Source organism: Periplaneta americana, chromosome 9 (genome assembly GCF_040183065.1).
Source record: "Periplaneta americana isolate PAMFEO1 chromosome 9, P.americana_PAMFEO1_priV1, whole genome shotgun sequence".
Taxonomy (NCBI): Eukaryota; Metazoa; Arthropoda; class Insecta; order Blattodea; family Blattidae; genus Periplaneta; species Periplaneta americana.
Window position 1 is genome coordinate 104,748,132 of NC_091125.1, and position 18,756 is coordinate 104,766,887.

Genomic DNA, 18,756 nt, shown 5'->3' on the forward strand with positions numbered 1-18,756 from the left:
TAAATTATTTCATCTACATTGGAAGAAAAATAATTACTGTTTCTTCAAATTTGTCTAGTTGTTGAAGACAGCTTAGCAATGTACATCCCATAAACATATTGTCAAAGCACTGAGATATGTTGCAACAGCGCTTTGCTTCTTATAAAGTGTTGTGTGGCGATGCGCTTCACTGGATGTAACCGGTACAGTTACTACCCCTTTCCACTAGTTAAAACCTCAATGGACGACTAATCGCCTTTTCCCTAAAACATTCTCTTTCCAAGAATTTGCTGCATCACACTTGCACTTTCACCACACACAGACCTAAAAGAAATGACATCTCTTATAAGGAAATGTACGGAAATGAGATGTGCTGACCCTCCCTGCCCCTAACTCTTCCAACTCGACGGAGCGATCCCGCCTGCCCGCACCTTTCCCCCGGCCAGTACTTTCACAATAACTTTCCACCATTATTTCGGTGTAAAATTGGCGTCGACACTCAATTTTTCTTTTGTTCACGGTACATAATATGACTCGTCTAGAAGCCAGGTGCGTAAATACATTTATACCTTAACGTAGTAACGCAACAGTAAAGAAATATGCCCCATACTATTGGTAGTACCCTACGCAATTGTTAAAGAAAAAATTGCGCCTCTTTTGGTCTAGCGCTTCTGTGGAATTATCATTCAGTACAATGCATAAAGACTGCACAATTTTCATTCAAAAATTTTTGAAAATCAATTACTGTTAATCAAAAACTGTTCACTGAAAATATAAAAAATGCATAATTTAGCGGAAGTAATGTTTTCCAAATTTAATTTCACGAGAAGTGAAAGAGACTGAGAATGTTTTAATTACATCACTTAATTTATACAATTTGAATAGTGTCTCTCCCCATTCTTCTCTCGTTAACTAAGCATTTTCTACTCGAAAGTTAATTCATTTTAAATTTAGTGCTTGTAAATGTATGAAATAGTACTTGAAGTTACGTAAGATGGTTAGTGGTTTATTAATGAATACTAAAAATGCTTCGCTTATTTATTCCATCACCGATTACATCACCAACAGTAATATCGGTAGGTTAGTATTATAGACACCAGTCTAAATAAAATGTGCTAATATTATTTCTCGTTCTATGCAGATCGGCGGAACAAGATGCTTCTCCTGTTTTCATGGCGCACAAACGGATCATCTTTATTTAGTACAAAAGCTGCCAAAGACGACTTCCACGTTCTTCACGGAATTCGCTTTCTATCCATGTTTTGTATTATTCTTGGACATACTATTGTTGTTTCTATATCGTCGCCTTCGATCAATCTCCTTCGGTTTATGGATAAAGTAAGTATTATTATTAGGCTACTCAATTTTTTATCTTGTCTTCGTCATTTTATTGTGGGTCCAGTCCTAGAGTACACCTCTTGGTAACATATTAAACAGGAAATAGCCAAGTAATTTGATGTTACGGAAATACTATTTCGAAGTTTGCTTTAACTGAGTGCTGCATTACATAAGGGAAATAGTAGCACATAACAAAATTTGGGTCTCAGTACACCAGTGATATCAAAAAAAGAACGCATGAACGACGTTCGATCCCTTCGCGTGCTTACGTGCTGGAGTGGAATTCCGTAAACAGAGAAACGACAAAGTGAAAATGATCTGGTGTCCAGATGTAATAATTCGTTACACATTTGTTTATACCTTTTTATTAAATTCAATTATCTGATAGCTGAATAATTTATATATGCTTTACAATAGACAGCCAAGGTTATTTTTGTAGACTATTATAGCCTAATACTGCGTTAGTAACTTAAAAATAACATAACAGATAAAATGATTTCTGAATAATGTTGGTTATTACAATTATTATCTTCAGTAACAGCGAACATAGGGAAAACAACATTCGAAAATTAAGTTTAACCAGAATAGTCAGCCAAGGTTAGTCTTGTAGACTATTATAGCCGAATACTGCTTTATAATAACTTAACATATATAATGATTTCTTAATATTCTTGGTTATTAGAATTACTGTCTTTTGTAATGGCGAAAATAGGGAAAATTACCATTTCAAAATGAAGTTTCACCAGAAATTTTCCTACGATTTCTGTCCGATTTCTTGTAATGTTTGGTACTATGTTACTTGAAGTAGCAAGTCGAAGCGTAGCACGCATACTGTTATCAGATAATCTGGCCCTTAGTCTTGGCTTTGTTAGGTTCATCAGTTAAAGAAATTGTTCGCATACATATGTGCTACCGAAAATTGTCATAATTTGAGCTATAAACTTACAGACCATAGGATACAGTTCACGGCTCAAACATTTGTAAAAGGTGAGGTCCTGATCAGTATATGCATGTTTTAATAACGTTATATTCCCAATATCAATTATTTCTAGCTGCAATTCTTGTGGTACAGTTTCTATGTTTGCAGCAAGAGGTCGATAGAAAAGTTCTAGTTTAGTTCGCTGGATGCATGATTAATGCCAACTGTACATTGTACAACCCTCACTGAAGCACGTATTCGCAGCTGCGCGCTCTACGTGCACCAGTGGCGCAAGCGTTCTCTGTAGCGCATATACGCTCTGATTGACATCCCTGCAGTACACGAAACAAAAGATTCTACACACAGATCAGTAGCAAATTCCATTGAGTTCATTATGAACATAATCAATATTGCATTGTTGACATTATTGTAGGATCTTCTCTCAATCTGAGAAAAAATAATTATTAGTCTGCATCCTGTAATTAATTATATTACATTTTAAAGTAGCCAATGAAATGAATGATTAGCTGTATTAATTATCTTATTTCAGTTTATGATAAAAAAATAATGTATGCTTCCTGGCATCTCTTTATGTTCTACTTTTACACTTACTTTAATAGAAAATGAATATAACGAATGTATTTTGAATATAGCGAGTGTAAGTGTGCGCGCTATATACTCTTAGTATGGCGACAAGTATTCCTGAATATCAATTTAATATGCACGTCAATTGATTTTAAATTTGTATTAGATACCCGATTACCCATTCTGTTCACCATATCTTGTTTGTTAACATCGCTTCGGCTGAATTTTGCTACTGACCTGTGTTTAGAAGAGTTGCAGTTAACTTGCTATAAGTGTATAAAAAGTCCGCAGTCTACTGATCGCCTATTATGTAGGACTACACGTGATCGAGGATGGAAGTCACAGAGGAAGAAGTGGAGAAATAGTGACTACGAACGGTATCGCTGAAGTAAATAATTACGCCTTCTCCATATACGCATAATGGGAGCGATGTTCATTATTTACTTACAAATGGCTTTTAAGGAACCCGGATGTTCATTGCCGCCCTCACATAAGCTCGTCATTGGTCCCTATCCTGAGCAAGATCAATCCAGACTCTACCATCATATCCCACCTCCCTCAAATCCATTTTATATTATCCTCCCATCTACGTCTCGGCGTCCCCAAAGGTCTTTTCCCTCCGGCCTACCAACTAACACTCTATATGCATTTCTGGATTCATCCATACGTGCTACTTGCCCTGGCAGTCTCAAACGACTGGATTTAATATTCCTAATTATGTCAGATGAATACAATGCGTGCAGCTTTACATTGTGTAACTTTCTCCAATCTTCTGTAACTTCATTCCTCTTAGCCTCAAATATTTCCTAAGCACCTTATTCTCGAACACCCTTAGCCTCTGTTCATCTCCCAAAGCTAGAGAACAACTTTCACAACCATACAGAACAATCGGTAATATAACTGTTTTATAAATTCTAACTTTCAGTTTTTTTGAGAGCAGACTGGATGACAAAAGCTTCTCAACCGAATAATAACAGGCATTTGGCTGATATTTATATCTATTATCAGGCAGTACATCTCACTTGACGATATGTATCAGAGGAAGAACAATTGTTTGTATGCATCTGAAGTCAGACTAGTGTAATATGTAGCTAGTCGGCGATGTATGCAGTGGAGAGGGAAAAGAACTGGTCACCCTACACCATTACCTCCGGCCTAGTTGCCTCATAAGTGGTGTCTTCTTAGTGTCACTTGTGAGGTTCAGACCTGTCTTCGGACAGTTGACTAAACAACACAACCCATATTTATTCAGAAATGTTCATATAATCAGTATTAGAACAAATTATTTTTTGTTTAAAAATTATGGTAATCAGTGGGATAAAAATAAATTGCAAAGCTTGCAAGTTCTACTTTTAAATGCATGACAAAATAATATATTACCGGAGTGGCATTGGTGCAATTTTATGTGAGGAAAGCAATAATATCTACAAATTTTTATCTTTGGGGAGGCCGAGACGTATATGGGAGGATAATATTAAAATAGATTTGAGGGAGGTGGGATAGAGATTAGATTAAGGCTGGTTTACAATAAACCGGGAAAGGAAACGAGAACGGAAATAATGTTAAAATAAATGTATTTAAATGTGAGCGTTCATAATAGTTAATTGTGAATGCTCACATTTAAACACATTTATTTTAACAATATTTCCGTTCTCGTTCTCGTTTCCGTTCCCGGTTTATTGTGAACCTGCCTTTAATATTGCACAGGATAGGGACCAATGGCGGGCTTATGTGAGAGCGGCAATGAACCTGCGGGTTCCTTAAAAGCCATTTGTAAGTATAAAACTGACAGCAACCAACTTATCTAAACATATTTAATACCAAAGCAATTCTCCTTTCTTTAGATGCAAAATCTTCGAACGGAAATAAACGAATCCCTATCGGCCAGTATAGGCCCCTCGAACTCAAGCTAAGGATATGAATAACGAATCCGCTTCGACCAGGACAGGCGCTCAGAGAAAGAATTTAGTGACATTTTAAGATCAGAGAATTCATAGTTCACACGATTAAAATATAATTTCTGCAACAAATTTCTTCTTTTTCGCTTTATGAACAGAAGAAACAATGATTCCCTTGTCTTCCATGTACGGCACGCTACTGATTACTATAATTTTACTCATAGATGTGTGAACTAGACATTTAATCGTCATTTCCCAGCGAAAGTCTTCCTAGCTCCGTATCATGTTTTATGTACTTAATTTAATTACCTTAGGATCTTATAACTTATAACCAATCTATATTCTTACATACTGACCGTATGCATTCAATAAGATTTATATACTCATAAATCAATAGTTCACTTAATAACTTCACATTTAAATATAACCTGTCTCTTTTGTGATATCAGAAAATAAAGTTATTAAAACTAATAAATTCACTTTCATAGTCAAATAAATTACTAATATATATACATTTTTACTTACGTAAGATGTCTGCTTCTGCTTTCCTTGATGACTACAATTTCTGACTGCAGGGTGTCCTTCACAAATAAGTTTTCAATAGTATGCACACACTCACTAACAGCCAACATTCGTCCTAACCAACATCTATTAGTTTTTTATCCTCTCTCCCTTTATACACAGCTGAAACGAGTTTCCTATACCCAACACAAACATCACAATATCTCGCAACGCAATAAGCCTACACACGTCTGTCCGTGACCACGAACAAATCAGATCTACAACCCAGAGCTCTTTTTTGGTTGGTTGGTTTCAATTTACTTAGAGACGTCCTAAACAACCAATACGATCTGTGTATAAACGTCTTTCTTAATTCATATTAAGAAACCAAAAATTATGTAAGAATATATAAATATGTCAATAGTACTAATAATCCAATAATTATACAGTTAATGGCGAGTAATAGGCCACTATCACAAACGTAAATAAAGTTAACGGCGGTAGATACGCTTGTTCCAGTGCCGACAACCACACCTCACAGAAACGGACGTCGAAGTGAGCTTCTTCTTCTTCTTCTTCTTCTTCTTCTTCTTCTTCTTCTTCTTCTTCTTCCTTATGATTCAACTTGGTTATAAGCGCAGAGAGTCATATAGCGTACGTTCTCAAATCATAGATTATGTGTCTGTCCATTGAACAGATCCACTGTAAGAGCAGAGAATCATATAGCGTACGTTTTGAAATCATAAATTATGTGTCTGTACATTGAACATTAGATTCACTTTACAAACTTAATGTTACATTTTTTTCTGTAGGTATTTATATTTTTAATATAAAATAGGCAAACTGACTCGCTCTATAGATTATGATCAAATTAAAATCACGACTTTGATGATTTATATTTATTTATTACATACAATTGGTTCCGTATGAGTTATTTTTTGTCTACTGCAATAACATATTCTTCGAATTTCAATTCTCACAAAAATAGTAATAACAATACATACATGAAGGATACTGACTGACCCGAATTCCTGCAACACTTTCAGTAACTCGTTAATGCTATTCTTTCATATTGTAGAATGTAATAACAGAGGAAATACAGATATTACAAGCTTCTTCATTAGTACAGTGTTGGCACAATATGTTAGTTCAAGTAAGTGGTCAACATAATATTTCTCCAGTACATGTATAGCGATGATACTAAGGACATATGTAGATATAAACCGTTAATACCGACAAAATGTTACAAAATAAAACTTAAGGCAAATTGATCATTTCACTGTATTATGACTTGTATTCCGCCCAGACACAAGTCCGTAATACCAAATGAAAACTTAAGTTTTTCTTTTTCATAGTTTTCAGAAACTAAAAATTGTAAAAAAAAATTAAGTCCCATTGACCATGTACCAAATAATTACGAAAATAAAGAAGTAAATAAAACTTTCACTTTACACGCTAATCTTTAGTCCTTCTGCGGCTCGGTTAAAAGTGCCTGTAGGAGGTCAAATTTTTTTGTGCGAGACGTTGGCACCATAATGAAACTTTTGCGAACCCTTAAATTTTTAATTTCGGGGGGGAAAAAATCGGCATTTTCCGATACCCCCTAGCATACACGGTTCAATTTTCCATGCGTTTACACATGCAATCTGGGGAGAATATTGAAAGAATCAAGTTGAAAACGAACGTTCAATTAAGATGCATGGAGATTTTGTGTCTACACGGTGCACCGTTGATAGCATCGCAAAATAAAAATTCTACTACTACAAGTGCAAAAGTGTCGAGTCTCATTAAGATATTATGAATCGATTCACTCAAATATTTTAGATGTAGATTTTGTTCTTTCTCTTTATACGAAAAGTAAAAGAAACTGCTGTAATTCTATAAGAAAATAGTTTCTGGCATGTCAACCATGTTTTTACTATCCGTGGATGTACAGCGATTTTTCTTGAATCAGTGAAAATATTTTGCTCACATTCATTATCGCTAGATCATCCGCCTAATAAGGATTAGCTTGTTTGACTGTGAAACAAGTGGGTCCGGATTAAAATCCTGGTTGGGGCAAGTTACGTAGTTGAGGTTTCTTCCGAGATTTTCTCTCAACCAGTTAAGCAGAATTACTGGGTAACTTTCGGCGTTGGACCTCGGATTCATTTCGCCATCATAATTACACTTCCTCTCTTTCATCATTATCTCTGTTCCTTTCCTAGATGTAGAGTCGCCTGCGGGCCGCCGCCGAACTTGGATCCCGTGGATATGTGGTCATTTGTTGTTGGTGGTAGCGCTATGTACTGTGGACTCTCCACTGGGCTCATGGTAACTCGTGCGACCAGGATTGAGGAACTACAGTTAGGCCTACGTAGAAAAGTGAAGGGAATTAGGAGGCGGCGGATCTTAGGGCATATATACCATCCAATCCCTGGTAGCACAATGGGTCCACCCGAGCGGCCTGTGCGAGGACAGCCCCGGGGGGGGGGGGAATAATAGATAATAAACTCATGTAGAGAATTTTTACAATTTGTTTGAAACTATTACACGAGGCAAAAAAAAACTCTTAATTTTAGCCGAACTGCCTAAGTGTAGAATAAAGTTGTTTTTTAGCACCGCTAATTTGTCAATTTTCTATGTGAAATATTGTAGATCGCTTAATCTCCCGTATTTTCTTCAAAAACAGTTGGCAACCCTAATTGTGTTTATTACACTGTGTAAAGAATCAACATAAATGTATCATTGCTTTCAGGGAAGAGAGTGGAAACATTTGTACACCGGTAATTTTACATTTGCTGTTGATACATTCTTCGTGATGAGTGGAATGTTGTTATGCTACTTCACCTTGAAATTTTTGGATACTGGAAGGAAATTCAATATTTTTGTCTTTTACGTGCATCGATTTTTAAGGTAATGCTCAACATGTTACATATTATGTAAAGTATTATTTAAATATCTGAAGTAAACTGTAATAGTTGTTGATTTTGTCCTCCGACTGTTTCCTATAAGAAAATTAAAATTTTACATATTTAAGAACTGCTACTCACTAATGATATATCCACTTACATTCAAGCAGTTCAATTTATTGAAGTCATTTTTTATAATCTACAGTTTATATTGATCAGACTAAGATTAAATTAATAATTATTGTTTTTCTTTATGATATGTTGAATGTATCAATTTATCATAATTTATATAGACCAGCATAATATTTAACATCTTATATTCAACTCTACATTACATTACACTACAATATACAATTATATTATATTATATTATATTATATTATATTATATTATATTACATTACATTACATTACATTACATATTATATTATATTATATTATATTATATTATATTATATTATATTATATTATATTATATTATACAGAGCTCCTACAAAAGAATTTTCCGGTTTCGAACACATGTAGGCTAATTTACGTTCTATGAATCTGAGGTGCATGAAAATAGCACCAATGGAAAGAGAAGCTGAAAAAGTTTATTTGTGGCAACATTGTTTTCCTACAGTCGCGTCGCTGTTATTTCCGGCGTGACTCCTCCTCTTTGTTTACGCCTTAGAAACTGAAGACTCTATAAAATCTAGGTAGGTATTATCGTTCGCATTTTTTGTTCTTTCGTTGCCGAGCTACAAGACCAGGAATCTATTTTCCGCACCGTTAAACATTATCATGCCGTAGCTTCTATGATATTAAATCGACTCTCATAGGAGCTACGACATGATATTGTTTAACGGTGCAGCAAATAGGTCCTCGTGTGCTTTCTTTTGACGCCAAAGAAATACCCAAAATGGCGGGCGATTATATTCATTATTTATCGAGTCTTAGGTAGTGCATAACGTCATCAGCAGCGAATGACAAGATTCACATGTTTAAATGTAGCCAACCTGCAATGTGATTGTCTGCCGGAAATAAGAGCGACGCGACTATAATTGGTAACACTATCTCATAATACCGCATATAAATAAATTTGTTCATTGTTGAGGCGAAATGGCTGCTATAGAGGACAGGAAAGTTTTTGTGTGCTCGATTTTCATGTGAACCAATTGGTTATTAATGTGCAACGGCATTACTGAACAAAGTTTGGTGCAGATTCACCCAGAGGGCCTACAATCCGTAAATGGTACACTGAATTTAAGACAAGATTCTTCGCAAGCGGTTGCGATTTCATCCGTACCGACTACAGTTGTTGCAAGCCCTAAAACCAGAGGGCAACGTGCTACGAAGAACTTTCTACATAAGTATGCAGACTTCAATTGGAAACGATGATGAATTTATTCGTTCCCTGGTGTTTTCTGACGAAGTCACTTTTCATCTTTCTGGTAAGGTGAACAGACATAACCTCAGAATCTGGGGGTCGGAAAATCCGCGTACCTACGTGGAACTTGATGTTTGCCGCGTTACCAAGGGAGGACATATTGAACATCTTTAAGATAAAGAACTAAACTTTTTGAGTTTCTCTTTCCATTGGTACTATTTTCATTACACTGCGTACCATAATTATAAGATCGGTAGTGCCGATGCAACTACATATCCATCCTGCTGTATAAGTGTCACAGATACTCTCCTATAAGTGAAGTAACAAAAAAAGAGGAAATCCCTCGGATTGCGTGACATGCCTTGATTTTTGTAATGTAATTTTTATGTTAAGTAAGGATGGATTTAAGGATTACATATCGTACTTCCAGTAAAATACTGTCGTAATGTCGAAAATCGCATATTACTTTCGTAAATAATTTCCCACGCTGTTTTACTGGTTGGAGGTATGAAATTCCAATAATAAAATAGATTACCCAAGGTTTTGGCACCTATTTATTAAAATAATTTTACAACAGTATTTTACTAGGAAATACTACATCTTTATAAATCTTAATTTTCGAGTTACGACAGTATTTTATTAGCAGTAGGATACTAGCATAGGCAGGATGAGTACACCCTAATGGAAAGAGTTGGACCGTATGGGAAACCTCGAGGCACATTAAGTAGAGAAAGTAACGCGTGTTGGACCGCGTGGAAAACCAAGAGGCACGAAGTTTATCTTATACTTCTGTTTCTATGATACCACAAGTGACGTCAGAGTTTACGAAAAAGCCTTTCATGTCGAAACGCTACAATTTTTCTCTCCTTCTAGGTCGAGTATAGTACATGTCATGGCAAAAGACAGCGTGATATTAACCTCTAACTCTATCCTCATTTTCCTACATTTGTTCGCTTAGAGGGAAACAAATTTATTTCCTAAGATAGAAGTAAATTTAGCCCATGAATTCTTTTCCCCCATTTTCATTCCATTCCATTTATTATATTCCATAGATCTTACATTAGCAATGAAGCTTTAAGATGTGGAGCAAGTCAAAATTTTACAAGATTACAATTACACTTTTTGCCATTTTTTTTACAATTTTTACAATTTTGGAATTTTCTACAATTTTTTTTTACAATTTTTTTACAATATTTTGGAGAGATGTAGTGAGATAAGGTGAGGTCCGAGGATTCGCCAAAAGATTACCTGGCATTTGCCTTATGTTTGGGGAAACCAAAGGAAAAACCCCAACCAGGTAATCAGACCAAAGGGGGTGAAATGAAGTGAGGCCGAGGACTCACCATAGACCATCCGGTATCCGTCCACGGCTGGAGAAAACCTCGGAAGAAACCAATCAATGAGACCAAACGGGGGATCCAACTCAAGCCCGAGAGCAGCTCCGGATCAGCAGACCAGCGAGTCTGCCGACTGAGCTACATCGATGGCTCTACTAAAAATATACAGTACATAGCCAATCAGATTATTAAATTTACAAACGCAAACGATTATTCATCAGTTGAGCTATAAAATATAATTCATAACAAGTAAGTTAATTCAATTTAAGGCATAAAAAATTCAATGAGTTGAGATATACAGAAATTGATAAACATATCATACAAATTACTTCAAATTACGAGCATAAACAATTCATTAATAGAGCTATACAGATTGCTATTCAATTTAAAGCATATAATATCATTCATCAGCCTAACTGTACAAACATATACAATACAAAGTAAACAGATTAATTCATTTAACAAGCATACTTTCGTTAAGCTAAACAAATTTGTACAATTCATATCAAGTAGGTTAATTCAATTTATAATCATAAACAATTCATCAGTTGAGCTATACAGACTACTATTCAATTTACAGCATATACAATTCATCAATTAAGCTGTACAGACTACTATTCAATTTACAGCATACACAATTCATCAACTGAGCTATATAGACTAGTATTCAATTTACAGCATATACAATTCATCAATTAAGCTGTACAGACTACTATTCAATTTACAGCATATACAATTCATCAGTTGAGCTATACAGACTACTATTCAATTTACAACATATACAATTCATCAGTTGAGCTATACAGACTACTATTCAATTTATAGCATATACAATTCATGAATTGAGCTATACAGATTACTATTCCTAGATGATATTACAGCAAAAAATGATGGCCGACATTGAATAGAGTCAAATTACAGCAATAACGGTTGAAATAAAAGAACATTAGACTTTGACAGATCGAATAGAATAATTTTGCTAAAATTAAATAATTTCATTCACACCCTTATAACGAGGTATACATTTCTAAAAGTTCTTATAATTTGCTTTAATTTTCATTTCATTTTTATTGCAGAGTTTCTCCATTATTGGGATCTGCCATGTTACTCCATGTGTCATTTATAGACAAATTAGGAAATGGACCACTGTGGGACTTCATTTATCGAAATACTGAAAAGAAGTTTTGTGTAGACTACTGGTGGTCTACATTGCTCGGTATTCAGAACTATCTGAATCCTTCTGAAACAGTAAGTTGAAACAATATCATATCGTCATTTTCATCCCTGTCCAAAAAGTCAGTATTGCTAGAAATATTCCAAAGGCAGATGGATTTTAATTATAGTGAACAAAATAAACGGTACAGTAACATAGTATCGGTATATATCCGGTTACAATACGTTTATATTACAAAACTTATACTTGATACAGAATGGAACACAGATTAACTTGATCTCACTGAATAATAATTTTAAAATTGGTTTTTATTATATTTAAATTCGCTTGAACTGCGGGATCATTACGCGACTATCGGCATTGATTTTTTATTTTAATTTATTACATTTGATAGATTCCACATCAGCAATTTAGTTTTGAGATGTGCAACAACTAAACATTATAAAAAATATATAATTGAGGTTATATTAAGCAGATTAATTCAATTCACAAGCATAAACAATTCATTTATAAGGTATGAGTACCGGTATGGAAAAATGTTGTTAATTCTGTCCTAAACTTTTTCTCTCGGCCCTTCAAAGCTTTAAGATAAAAATTAGGCAGTGCATTTAAGACTGTAATACATGAATAGTGAACTCCTTTTCTTTAACAGCTTAGACTAACAGAGGGTAAATGAAAATATGATTTGTATCCGTATTAAAATTATGAAATGTTGTGATTAATACTGAATGCATCTTTATTTGTAACATAAAATTATCAGGGAAAGAAGGTAGCTACTCACATGGTAAAGTTAAGATTTCTAAATTTTATAAAATTTTTCACCAGTTGTCTTGATGAACATCTTTTATTATTCTCAGTGCTTTCTTTTGTATAATACACGGTACTGGTCGTTAACAGAAAACCACAAATTTAAGTCACACAGAAATTGTGCACTCAATGTTGGGTCTGTGACTTTTGTCAACCCACTTGGATATAAGAGGAATAATTGAGCTGGGTTCTGGTATAGTTCCTTGATAGCTCAGTCGGTAAAGTGTTGGCGCGCTCAGCCGAAGGTTCCGGATTCAATACTCGGCCTTGTAACAATTTTTCCCTTGAAATTATTCAAGAATATTTTTAGCTTCAGATGAGTTTTCCCAAAATATTAATCTATATTTCATTACAGTTGGTACACTGGATTGCTATAACCTATCTCCAGACACAACCACCATGGGCAATCAGTAGAGATTATTGTGCAGTGAAACACTGTAGGTTTGTGGTGAAAATGGGAGTCGATCCAGCATTTACCATTTTAAATTATTAAGTTTATATTAATTTTATGATCGAGGAAACTGGTAAAAATCCCAGAATTTGAATCCGGAACCTCTCGAATGCAAGTTCAGTGTCTTACTACTGAGTCAGCTTGATCGATATTGCATGTTTTAGTCCGGAGAATAAATAAATGTAAAACATGAGTGTAACAAATATCACACACAAACTACTTTTTATTTATGCGTTTAACGCATTCCGTAATATTCCGTTCATTTATCACGCTATTCATTTATTTTTACAATTTATTTTCTTTAAACATTATTCAAAATACACACTTAACTGTAAAATAATTGAATGTGTACTCAAATACAAGATATGGCAATGAAACGGACTATTTTGCAACAGCGCTTATTTTGATTTGGCTTGAGTTACAGCCATCTGGTAGAACACTTCAAAGCATTTCAATTGCAATGGAATACCGTAGACTGAAACCAAGACCGTCTCCAATACTCACACCACAGTCGTGATATATAATACAACGTCTTTGGTTGTGACTCAGACCATAATCACAGTCTAATAAGTATTAGACTGTGCCATAATGCAGATATCGATAGTGGCCAAAATGGCGCCGGTGGCGATCCAAGCATAATTACCACGTGGTTTTGTTATGATGTTTTCGTGTGTTAATTACGTCGTGAAATGGGCCGTTCGTGTTGTGTTCCAGATTGTAAATCTAATAGTGGACCTATGTCTCGTATTTTAGCGTTTAGGTAAGTTCCCAAAAAATGCAACTTTATGCGACAAATGGTTTAGGTGCATAATCGTGACAATTTCCAAGTTAAGGAAATTACAGTTTGTTGTTGTTTAGTCAAATGTCCGAAGAAAGGTCTGATACTATCTATATATCAAACAATATGTGTGCAAGAAATGAAAACTGTAAGTGTAATATTTTAAAATCTTCAAATTTTACTTCGGTGTGTCTTCAATTCTTTATAGCCCTAAAAGTAAGATATTTGACTTCATTTAAACAGTGCAGAGTTTTTAGCAGATATATAATTAATTTTGCATAAATTTACATAAAAAGATATTTGTATGCTGTAATTATTTATAATATTATTTTTATTTCTAAGAAAATCGTCATGTAAACGTGATAGAAATGTTAAAATATGTTGGAGCTTGCTTAATTGATTCACTCATTCGTAACAAGTGTGTTTAGACAAGAAATAATTATTCTTTATCAGTGCAACGAGACGCTACACTTCCATACTCGCTTGTGTTGTCTGAGTGGTTTAGGAACATGGTAATGTTCACAACAAAAATTAACATAATTATGAATAGAATCATTAAGCTTAAGAAATATATTTTCCGTAGGTACTAACTTCATCGCCTAATGTGTACGTTCTACGCGATGAAACACTCACAAATAAAATTGTTGCATTTCATTTGGACTGACTATACATTGCGTGTTTTTTTTTTTTTTTCAAATAAAGACCCATTAATTTTTTACTAGTATTTTGTAAAGAAAAGTTGAATCGCTGATGCTGAATTTGAACAAAATCGGTCCACAATAATTTTGTAGAAATTTTTGTCCATAGGCAGGCGGGCAAACGGTATGATTGAAACCAATTATTTCTCTGTACCAGAGATCCTGAGTTCTAAGAAAATCTCGTAAGAAATATTTTTGCAGTATGGCAATACTTTCTCTTTCATACTTAATATATTGAGGAAGTAAAAATGTATCCTTTTTCTGTGTTCGAAAAATAAATGAGGTTGACTCCCAATAGGCCTAGCCCTCAATAACGGAGAGTCTCTGGCATAGACCAATCTACAGTCATTAAAAACAAGTTAGGTCTATTATACAGGGTGATTTAGAAGAAATAGTAAATATTTTATAGGGTTGTAGTATGGACTACATATTCTAAGTATTCATATGAATTTGTCCAATTTTCAATGAGTGTGGAGATAATACAGCTGTACGAATACTACACATAACAAGTGTCACGAGTGGAAACAAGGAAAAGACAAATGACTTAATGATTACATTTAGTGCTTATTTACATGGTATCAGTACATTTCAACATGTACTTTATCTCTCTGTTGACAACAGCGAATATTGCTCTTCTGAGGTTGTCTCGTTATTTTATTCATAATGCGAGTAACCAATGCGTTTACCTTGTTTTATATACTTCACATTGCACCCATCTTCACAGACAAAAATCGACAAGAATAAGGTCTGGGGACATTGGTGGCCAATGCATGTGCCCACCGCATTACGACCGATCCATCGTTCGGGGAATGTGAGATTTTTGATGATGTGTCACCTGACTGCTAAATATGCAGGAGCTGCGTCATGCTGGAAAAACAGGCCCAACGAACAAATAGCCGTTTCTCTATACCCATTATGAACTTTGTTGTTCTCAGACGATGTCAGAAGAGCGATACGCACTATTCCTTTCTACGTAGCCATTTTTCGTACCATTCAAACAACTGTATCTCCACACCCATTGAAAATTGGGCACATGTTCATATGAACTTTTTTACTTATAATACAGTAGTTCGTACTGCCACCCCATAAAATATTTACTATTTCTCCTGGATCACCCTGTAGTTATAGAAGTTGCTATGATAGTTTATTGTACTAGCCTCTCTTAGATCTATGTTAAACAAACACAAATAAAAATGTCAAGATTCTGTTAAACAAAATTTACTTTCTAGCATAATTCATCCAGACTGCTTAAGAAGATATTGTGTATTTGTGACTTTACAGTGTATTGCACCGTCATGGTTTCTCGCTGTGGATACACAACTGTTCATGTTATCACCAATTTTTCTGTTATCACTCCGGAAGTGGCCAAAGTTTGGGCTTGGACTAACCATTGGTACAACCATAGCTGGAATGATTTCAACTTTCATTGAATCATATATCCATAAAGATAATCCAGATTACATTAAGGTCAGGTAAGTAGCTTGAAAATACTTCTCTATTGTAGACAAATTTCAGATGTTTGGTGACTGGTTAAAATTAATAGAAATAATAACGGCCATTTTCAGCACCGATGATTAAGGAAAACTGACGATTGTCATAGAACGTATTTTTATTTAATGAACGTTCTATAAAACTGATCTACTTACTTGATCATAAGCCTTTCATTAAAAAATTAAATGTAACCTATGTAGGCAAGTTAATTTACATTCTCTTGTCGATATATTTTTACACAGTAAAAACTCGATATCAGGGATACATCACACAGTTTCAGGAATGAAACTACAATTGTGCTCATTTAAATGTATTTCCACGCTTTTTTTCCTCTCGTAAATTTTACTGGCTACGTGGGAAAAATATCTTCTCAATGTACTGTGAACTCATCCCCAACCGCCACTAACGACAAGCAGTTGTCGGAATTTCTCCACTTCCACAGGACTCAGGAACATTGAGCTGACAATAAAACAGAGTTACAAATCTCCAGATCTTTTAGCACAGTCATAAAAGAGATGAAGTCTATATTTCGTGAAATATATATGTTCTTTTATTTCAGAACAAATGTTGAACTAGGCTACAATTATTACAACACGCATACAAGAGGAGTTTCATGGTTTTTTGGCATTTTGTGTGGCTATTTAATGTACCGGACAATGGATTGGAGGGCAAGAGTTGCTGCAGGAACTGAAAGACTTTCAAAGGTGAGAGAGAATGAGAATTCCATCATACACAAAACATCGGAATCGAAAACTGTATGATATGGTGTGTTCAAGAATTAGGCCTATTAATAATGAGTTATGGTCTTGTTGAAGAGTTAAATTGTTCATTAATATCTTAAACAACTTCTGAAAAATAGAACGGTGTAAGATTTTCGAGGCCGAACCCAGAATGGATTCATTCATTTAGGCTCGCATTGTCCCATTAAGCGTCCTATTGTTCCAGTCCGACAAATGGTCTGGGTGGCATTTGTGAATCCTATGCTGACAGACAGGTTACTCTACATAAGTTCTCACAGAGCCAGATATCGTTTGAAACAGTAGCTGATCGTTGATCGAACTGCATACGCAAGCATAAGTCCGCACAAACTCAATGAATAAGTAACCGACAGAAGAGGAGCCTTGGGCTCGATGCCTTGATACCAGCCTTGATTGCACTAGATTACTTCCAGTATATGTGTTTTCTTTTAATTCGTCCTGAGTGTCCCACATCAGGGCTATAAAAACTGTAATAGGCCTATCCCACTGCCGCACTCTGTACTATGTTAAATTATTTCTGTTTTATACTCCCCGCATGTATTAATCACCCTCATTTGTGTTCGAATAATTGTGATACATTATGATTGTCACATTTGTTTTATGTTTTTTCACGGCTGGCTGAATTCGAAATTACTTTTTTTAAACACGTCATAATTTCAACCGGACTTACTGTAATATTAATGACGTCACCGTGTTAACATAAAGTTTGACCAGATTTTTCGAACGTCAAGTACATGAACTTTTCACATTAAGAAGTCAATCTATTGCTCTTCTTTCACCAAAGAGTTCATTTCTTTTAATGAATGGTGTATATATTTTATATTTATTTCTCACAATTTTGAAGGCCTCTGTTATATATATGTTAAAACTATAAATAGTAACAAACATACGGAATACATATACTAATTATGATTTCTTTTATTTTTAACGTGAAAGCTAAGCTCAAAATTCTATTGTGCGTAATTCTGAGTTGATGCATTCCTATTTGAATTGAACTACGTAAAATACAAGCTTTTATTGTAATTCAAAGAATTTCTTGGAGAATAAACACTAGAAAAATATCCTTCAGTTTTCTGGTTGTTAAGCAATTTCCACAAAAATTCAATGCCCACCAGTGAAATATATAGCATGATTTCTTATACTGAATCTTAACTTTATCTGTAAAGTATTATGATATTAATTTTTTTACAACTTGTTTGGTTTCAGGTCATCGTCACTTCAGGATGGATCCTGACAATCGTCTTGTTAACTGCAGTATATGTTAGTCTCCATCCATTCCTACAAAAGGACTATGAATACAATGTTGTAGAGGCGGCTTTGTATTATACATTTGCACGTCCTATATGGTGCATTTGTATGATTTGGATAATCTTCATCTGCATATCTGGATATGGAGGTACATATGCTGCAGCAGTCTGTAAATACTATCATATATCTGCAATGCTTGGGAAAAGTAGCATAAGTCAGTTTCCAATTTTTTTATTAATTTATTGACAATTTAAGGAACATCTGCTCACTTGGGGAAAGAGACATAAGTATTTCTCCCATTAGAAGAGGGTTGGGCATAATTATGCACTCTGTGCTTGCACGGTGTACTACGAGAGAAGTGTGCTTCTAGAGTGCACGAAAACCGGTTTATTCAAGTTGCGGTACGTACTGTATGTTTCAAAAGAAAATGTTGTTCTACCGAACTAAATAAGAACACAAAGTAATGAAACACTTCCTTAAACACAAAATAAAACATGTCTGTTGCACATTAATTCATATTACTCAGTTTCTCAAG

At 34.7% G+C, this 18,756-nt stretch overlaps 2 protein-coding genes across 4 annotated transcripts in view; one reads left to right on the plus strand and one right to left on the minus strand.

The window, feature by feature from the left end:
• Bap111 (Brahma associated protein 111kD) overlaps positions 1 to 5,279 on the minus strand; it is a 643,372-nt gene extending 638,093 nt beyond the window's left edge. For all 3 annotated transcript variants that reach the window (XM_069835490.1, XM_069835489.1, XM_069835485.1), the window contains exon 1: positions 5,245 to 5,279. The gene's annotated coding sequence lies outside the window, so the exon portion shown is untranslated. The remainder of the gene's footprint in view (positions 1 to 5,244) is intronic.
• LOC138706343 (nose resistant to fluoxetine protein 6-like) overlaps positions 1 to 18,756 on the plus strand; it is a 62,004-nt gene that overhangs the window by 34,789 nt on the left and 8,459 nt on the right. The window contains exons 6-11 of the mRNA XM_069835513.1: positions 1,121 to 1,317; positions 7,958 to 8,115; positions 11,893 to 12,064; positions 16,006 to 16,196; positions 16,775 to 16,919; positions 18,180 to 18,369. Coding sequence (XP_069691614.1) covers positions 1,121 to 1,317; positions 7,958 to 8,115; positions 11,893 to 12,064; positions 16,006 to 16,196; positions 16,775 to 16,919; positions 18,180 to 18,369 — 1,053 coding nt within the window. The remainder of the gene's footprint in view (positions 1 to 1,120; positions 1,318 to 7,957; positions 8,116 to 11,892; positions 12,065 to 16,005; positions 16,197 to 16,774; positions 16,920 to 18,179; positions 18,370 to 18,756) is intronic.